Here is a 7,522-nt window from a genome sequence, read left to right as displayed (position 1 = left end):
ATAAAAACGTATGTCTGTCTGTCTGTTTGTCTGTCTGTCTGTATGTCCGGGGTACCCTATAGACTCGAAAACGGCCGAACCGATCGTCGTGAAAATTTGTGAGCGTGTTCTGTGGGATCCAGCGGTGGTTATAGGGGGGTCAGTTCTCCGATGCGATGAGTCCTTCTACCTTAAAAAAATTATTTGAGTGCTCCACCCACGAAAATACGAAAACTCGGAAAAAAATTGAAAAATCTGAAATTCGCAAAATTCACTAAGGCCTGAACCGATCGCCGCAAAAATTCAGGGGTGGGTTCCCGGGAGCTTCAGGAAGGTCATCTGAGGGTCGTCGTTCTCATGTTATGGGTCCTCCCCCCATAAAAAAACTGATTTGAGTGGTCCTCTCACCGAGAATCAAAGATTTCATCAAGGGAAAGACGGGAATTCGATTTTCCGGAGGACATATAAATATCTAATAAAAGCGGGGGCACGGGGAGGTGGGGAACCAGGAAAGCGGGGAAACGGGAAAGCGGGGAAACGGGAAAGCGGGGAAACAGGAAAGTGGGGAAACGGGAAAGCGGGGAAACGGGAAAGCAGGGAAACGGGAAAGCAGGGAAACGGGACGCTCACCAAGAGCACGCGCGACCAAAGCAAGCGCACCCGAAGCCAGCGCACTCGGAGCCAGCGCACTTGGAGCCAGCGCACTTGGAGCCAGCGCACTTGGAGCCAGCGCACTTGGAGCCAGCGCACTTGGAGCCAGCGCACTTGGAGCCAGCGCACTCGGAGCTAGCGCATGTGTAGTGAGTCTAGCGATACCGAGTCGCCGCGAAGCGGCGACCGGGAGCGCTAGTTATTCATAAATCGTCATACATCAGCGGATTTCTGAAAAAATCAACAGTGTGGAGATGGCCACAATATTTGGTCGAGCGACCCCTCTACAAGCTTTACAATATCAAGGTGGATTGTGGTGTCTTCAAGGATTCCCTCATCGGAGCTGATTCCATAGCTGATGACGGTATAGAACACCTGGATCCTAGCGATGCATTTGAGTCCGAATCGATTAATTTACGGCAACATACTATGATATGGATTGCAGAGCACTGCCTGAATAATTTTCTCTTTATGTTTTTTATGTTCGATCATACTCTCTTGAATACCTCCATACACCCTTTGAAAGAGGTTAGGAAGACGTTTTCACGCCTCCATTACGGTAGTGTCCATGACACTACCACTGTGACTTTTTTAGCCGCGGCATGATGGGTCGGCTTATGGGATTTACAGACGGCAGCCGTATGCAGCTCTTCAGCAGCAGATAACGTTGTGCACCTTCCTGTCCGAGTTAACCTCGCGGGCTCTGAGGGACTTTCGGCGTGGATGCGCGAGGAGTTCAAGACGGATAATCGAGCCCGAGAGCCAATAATAAACGCTCACCCGACCGACGGGATGAGCCTGACTCAGGCATTCGGCATACGTGTCGGATGTCTGGATTGAAACAGCGCGGTCTTTTCGCTCGGGGGAGCTCTGCTATATCAATTCGAATGTGGAGCATTTCGTGTGAACATGGGCTGACTTGAGGAAGGAATCTGTATGATACAAGCTTTATTCCGACAGACTTCGCAATCCGCACATATGGTGTTCATCCGGCCCCAGACACTGTCTCCGATGCCCCTCCTCGAACTTTAATAGATTCTTCGAGTGGACGAACTCCGATAACGAACGCTGAAGCAGAGAAAAATGAGGTTTCTAGGCTCTCCTGTGATTTTTTCGATCGAAAATCTTTTTCAGCTCGCTCGGCATTTTGTACGGTCTCTCCCTTGAGCCGTCGTTGATCTTCTTGTCCTCAACTGGATTTAGGGGGATCGAATAAGATTGCTTTAGGTTCGTGATAAGCCACCGCCAACGATCGTCTTCGTGCTTGAAATCTGTTGAAATTCATGTTCTAGATTGCGTACTCACGGAAACACAGGAAAAGAGTATCGACGGCGCTCCGGTAGACATTGAAGAAACAAGAGGTGACCACGAAGGAAGCGATTCCGGTTGCCTACAGTTGAGAGTGAGCTTCGTACGAGCCTCTCCCGGAGCATAATTGGACGAGAGAAATTGGCGGCAATCCGCGAATTCGAGATCATGTGGATCGACCAATAATTGAAGATCTGACCGCTCCACTTACGACAACTGGAACGAAGACAGAGAAAAGTGGCGGGATCTTCAGCGGTCTTTGCAACGATTCTGCTTGGATCACGAAGTACAGGATCATAGCGGAAGTGGCCGAAGTCACGAATTTTGCGATGAAGATCACAAAATCTGTCAGTTTGGTGACGACGAGGGTCCGGAGGGCGTTGCTAACGATCAGAGAGAACGCCTTCCCAGCTGATCGGCAGAAGTTTTTACCATACATCGCAACCATGATAAATGCATTCTTGTTGATATACTTGAGAAACTTCTCCAGTATGAAGAAGCAACAAGAGCAGCATCTGGAATCGGGGAGAACACGTTTTCGTGAGACCGGAGGCTCCGGCTCAATGATCCTCGCCGTCGGACCGAGCTTCACTCACTTGGCAACCTTGTGAAGCCATGAAGAATCGCCACTTTTTTTCGTCTTATTCTGAAACCATTCTAGGACGATTCGTACGATCGATACGATGGACACGATCAGCGAGCCGAACGCGACCGTTCCCGTATGGTAGAGCGCCGCTGTGCCGAAAGAAGCCCCTACGGCCATACACTCGGTGCCCTATGAAGATTTTAGGGTCAGTTCTCCGAATTCAGTGCCAGCAGCTTTAAGACCTTGCTATCAGGACTCACGAAATGAGTTCAATTTCATTAATACTCCCACCGCGTCCTTGTGAGTCCAGAAGTATCTGGCGACTGCGTGAGCGACTACCAGGTAGCCGAAAGATCCGACGAACATAACAATCCAGAAGGAACAGAATATGTTGAACACGTGTACATAGACGCCGGTGCTAAGGGCTGTCAAAATGTGGACGCAAGCATCCTCGCTGGACAAAGCTCCCAATGCTTCTTTGCAGGTGTTCACAAAGTCATTATTCTTCTTTGCCACCTCAGATCGCAGCGTCGAAATCAAACTGCGATAGAAGATTCGTGATGAGTTGTTTCCGCGAAGGGAACTGAACAATTCCTCTCAAGTCTCAATCGGAAGCAAAACGGGGGAAAGCATGTCCGCGTATGATTTATACCCTCGAGATAGATATCCTTAGCGGCGGCATCGACTCACAAGATAATCGAGACCCCGAGAGCAACACCTGCGGCTTGGAGCAAGTATGGGAAGATTGGGAAGATTAAGAGCGTCGGCAAGTTGCTGATGGACCTGTGAGAACAGTCGACGAGTCAGTTCGGAAGCCAAGCTCCAACATTACCGGTCATCGTTTGCTCGATGGATCAGCGCGGATACAAACCTCGACGCCTGTTTCAGGAGAGCGACCGCAACTCTAATCCTCTTCCACAGGAACGCTAATAGCGCGAGCGAAACGAGGAAAAAAGTTCCCACAATGATGGAAACGGCCAAACGGAATTCGTATCGTGAAACGAGGTACACGGGATTGGAGATCCGTTGCACTTGGAAGCTATCTTGGTTGACGCCATGTATCGCGTAGGTCCAAAAGCCACAGAATACGGTCACTGAAAATAGATTTTTATAGACGTCAGTCTCCATTCGAGAGGTTTCCATCTCTAAACACATAATCGTTTGACGGCCATTGAGTCCCTCATGTCGCTCGAGCTATTTGAATTGAGAATCTCATTATTATAGTGTCGTAATCGTAACTTACGCGCTCCGAAAACAGCAGGCAAGAGAAGTGTCGTGACCCAGACGATGAAACCAGCGAAGTATCGCATCAATAGCATCCAGAGCAGAGCCAAGATCAACGAGACCCCGAGTCCTCTGAAAGACTCAATGTCTGGTGGACTTTGCGGTCAATTTCCATTCACTAGGAGCTCTCTCCGGAAACTTCCGATAAATCCACATAGGTAGAATTCGCCGTGACGATCTCAGCATTTCTAAAATAATGCTCGCAATCTGATGCAATCACGGCGGTGACAGAAACCGGTTCGCCCGTTCGGAGCGTCGTAAACTCGAACTTTACGGTGATGATTATCGCCACACCGTATGAGTCATTCTCCGGGGGAATGAACGCAGATCGAGGAACCATGGGTAAATCGCAACTTTGACGAAACTTCACTATGGCTCACTCACCCCAATATCAGAAGACGCGAATCCCAAAGGTCCAATACGATTTGGACAACAGTCTCGGGTTGTGCAAGCTCGGTGATTTCTCTGGAAAAATATCAGGGCTCCAAAGACATCCTCGATATAGAGCCACACACGGGTCGAACTATCGACATGAATGGAAGCGGGGATGATGTACCACTCACTGAGTCACGTTGTTCGACTTCATCTTGTGAAATTCCCAATCATACTGGGACAATTCGCCGGCGTGTTTTCTTTCTATGATTTTTTCGAGCTTCTGATTGAGATCGCGCAGGTCGGGAATGCAGAAGGACAGGACTGGCGCGAAAAAAAATCACTCACTTAGAGTGGGTGTTCCTCGGCGTGGAACGTTGGCAGGTGAATTAGGACTCACTTGTTCTCGTTGGGTAAACGTATTCGGCACATTGTTTCTCTTCGATTTGATTCTTCAATTCCGTGAGTTTTTGACCTCCACGCTTCGCTCGTATTCGCTCCGTGGCATTGACGAAGCAGGCCATGTATTGTACATCTGCCTCGTTAGTTGTCGTATTGAAATATATTAGCTCTCGGGGGCATTCCTCGACGCACCACTTCTCCCGGTCGTCTGAACCGATATTTGGCAGAAGTCCATCCATCTTGAACACATCCTTGAAATTTTTCAAGTACAAAAACTTTCTGAAAGAAGGAAGCCCGACCCCATTTTTGAAACTTTAGACCTCTACTCTCGAAGTCCGCTCGATTTATCCGCCACCGGGTCGAAATTGACGACCCTCGTGCTTACGAATACCAGGCTCACCCTCGACCCTCTGCGCCGCACCGACCGTCTTGTCCGTCCTTCACGATGTTCGCTATCAATTCTCTCACGTTGACTTGCGTGAATACTGCAAACGAGACCTCTGAGATTTCGCATCCAATCAGCGATCCAAATCATTTCCGAAAACGATTTCCGGCTCAGGTTCCCTCGGCGGAAAATTTCGCTCCACTCACCGATCATAGCGAGTGCGAGCCACGTCACCACTGTCAGGATGAAGAGTAGCAGGAAAACGACATCGGTACAGGATCTCCTGACCCTTGTTGGAATCTTCCGTTTCGGAGACGGCTCTCTCTTCCGCAGTGAGTCATCCGGCGATCGATGCCTGCGGGTTCCCGTAGAATGTCATTGGAGATTTCCCCACCTCAGAGGCCCGTAGAAGCATTCTCTCGTCCTGACAAATTGCAACCTGCGCCCGCGTCGTTCATCGCGGCGATCGTCCCGTCGATCTTGCCATCGGTGGTCCCGACGATCTTGCCATCGGTCGTCCAGTCGATCTACTCGGCGGCGATCATCCCTAAGATCGAGCCCGGACTCCTCACGTTGATCGTACCGGCGCGGGTGGTCATCGCGCCGTCTCTGGGGTCTTCTGGAAAGCGAGGGTTGGTGAGCCTCAGGCTGAAAACTTACATTGTGGAGTGCCGAAGAACAATGAGTATATTCCAGCGCGTTTCGTGGTCCAGAACGCCAGCTAGTGGATTGAGCTCCGTTCCGGAAAGGAACTGTTTTTGAAAGAATCCGACGCGGCTCTTTAACCACAATTACAGGAATAGCTATTCGTCGAAAGTCTCGATCTCTTGGGCTCATCCAATGGCTCCTCCAACGACCGGCGGCTGAATTCTGGTTCTCGTTCGAAGTCGCCCATCAACTGACCACAAGAGTGTCAACTCGACAACCGACGAGATCCGTGTCGCACACGGCACCGCATGGTAAACGGATCGTAAGGGTCATCCAAACAATCGAGCGAGTACTTCTCCTTGCCTTCCGAATTCCATTCGACTGTAGATCGAGCTATCCGATCATAACCATAACCTTCCTTCGCAGAGGGAAGGAGAACCTCCGATTGTCCGATTGTCTTCCATCAGTATGCACGAACCGATCGTAGGAGTCTTCATCCGAGTATGAGTCTCGACGTTTCCTCGGCATTCTCCCGAAGGGTCGCTCGCTTCACCGATCAGCCACGAGTATCCGTCGCTCACAAGAGAAGTTCACGTTTGCATGTACTTTCCGGGCAGGGCACTGCGCTGCTAGAGGCGACCGCTACCAGGGGCACGGAGGATATTCTCACCGATCCCTCTAAACAGTAAATGGCGACCCGCGGATTTAATACCCGTACTTAAGCCGATTCTGGAAGGCGTTAGGCCGCAGTGAGCCTTTGAGCGAGGCACAATACTTTGGGATTTAGAGTCGTTTGTGATCTTCTGGTGACAGGTGAGCTGACATCCTCGGCTAGCAAATCTTTTGCCTGACTCACGGCTTTCCCAAACGATCGACGACAAGGAGCTAAGATCATCACTCAGCTCGAATGCTCCGATGGAAAAACACGCCTTGTCGTCGTCAGGATATCAAGACGAACCTCAGATCCAAGCTCGCAAGATAAACACGGTGTCAATGGTCCGACAGACCAGAGCCATGCGTTAGGTCTTTCCATTGGTCGGAATCGGTGCGCCAAGGTGCATTATTGGCTCCGAAAAATAAAGCTAACGAGAAGTTGATAGCGTCTAGCGTTCATGATTATCACTGGATAGCTTCTAAGACCGAATCAGGCAGCTCAGCTACTGCTCTTTTGTCTACGGTCTTCGAGTGAGTCGGAAAGGCGATTTCCTATGAGTTTGAGGAAGGGTAAAGCTCTTCCATCGCTGGATGATCTCTCGGGTAATCCTCGAGCTCGTACTGAGATAATCAACCACGAACTATCTACCGGGAGCGATGAGGCGGCCTCGTAGTGGCTTAACTTGACCGCGAATCATCTCAGGAATACTTATCCGTGCGAGGTTGAATCGCGATCACCAATTTTTCCGAACATCCCGATTTTTCCGAATACGAATAATTTTTGTGGAAATCTGAACGAGCGTCCTGCGGGACTCCTTCCTGAATAGTATTGAATGGAGTCGGAACATCTTCCTCAACCTCGGTGGTCCCCCGATTCCCTCCAGAATTGCTCCCATGAGGTCCGTACTTTCGACCTCCCGCTTTCCGTTAGAGGACAGGTCGCGTGTCCTCTAAGGGACACCTCTCGACGAGACAGTGGAGACATCGCGTTCTCTTCCCGAACACCCCACGGAACCGGACGAAGGCGTCATGATCTACAAGCTCGCGCTCCCGTGCTCTGCGCTCTCACGACCTCGAAAGGCGTGAGCATGTCTTTTCAAAGTCGAAAATCGTCCCTCTGGAAGAAACCTTGTCGAATTCCACGACGACAACAACACGCGTCAGACGCACGCCATGGACGAGCGACTCATGTTTGACGCCTTTTCCGTCTATTGATTTGGCTGAAAGAAATACGCGTCGACAGTCGACTTCTC

General features: G+C 50.3%; 1 protein-coding gene across 1 annotated transcript; it reads right to left on the bottom strand.

Moving 5' to 3' along the window:
• Window positions 1-1,563: 1,563 nt before the first annotated feature.
• LOC100906644 (choline transporter-like protein 2) lies at window positions 1,564-6,299 on the bottom strand. Its single transcript, XM_003743311.1, has 15 exons — window positions 6,094-6,299; window positions 5,407-5,586; window positions 5,174-5,322; window positions 4,983-5,067; window positions 4,581-4,861; window positions 4,372-4,504; window positions 4,193-4,273; window positions 3,768-3,880; window positions 3,396-3,618; window positions 3,215-3,307; window positions 2,816-3,065; window positions 2,535-2,713; window positions 2,150-2,453; window positions 1,936-2,020; window positions 1,564-1,823 (listed from the first exon to the last, which is right to left on the bottom strand). Exons 1-15 carry the CDS (start codon window positions 6,141-6,143, stop codon window positions 1,723-1,725), a joined length of 2,307 nt encoding a protein of 768 aa, XP_003743359.1. The 5' UTR covers window positions 6,144-6,299; the 3' UTR covers window positions 1,564-1,722.
• Between the last annotated feature and the right edge of the window lie 1,223 nt (window positions 6,300-7,522).

Source organism: Galendromus occidentalis, unplaced genomic scaffold (assembly GCF_000255335.2).
Source record: "Galendromus occidentalis unplaced genomic scaffold, Mocc_1.1 scf7180000077442, whole genome shotgun sequence".
NCBI lineage: Eukaryota > Metazoa > Arthropoda > Arachnida > Mesostigmata > Phytoseiidae > Galendromus > Galendromus occidentalis.
The sequence above is the reverse complement of the archived record's forward strand: the minus strand, read 5'-3'. Positions and strand labels throughout refer to the sequence as shown.

Bases quoted from the DNA above. Each gene is read 5' to 3' on its own strand.
- LOC100906644 (XM_003743311.1), bottom strand. From the start codon at position 6,143: ATGCCGAGGAAACGTCGAGACTCATACTCGGATGAAGACTCCTACGAT. The intron at 3,308-3,395 runs GTTTGTATCCGC...CTGTTCTCACAG, and splicing joins CTCCTGAAACAGGCGTCGAG to GTCCATCAGCAACTTGCCGA. The intron at 1,824-1,935 runs GTGAGTACGCAA...CCCTAAATCCAG, and splicing joins TACTCTTTTCCTGTGTTTCC to TTGAGGACAAGAAGATCAAC.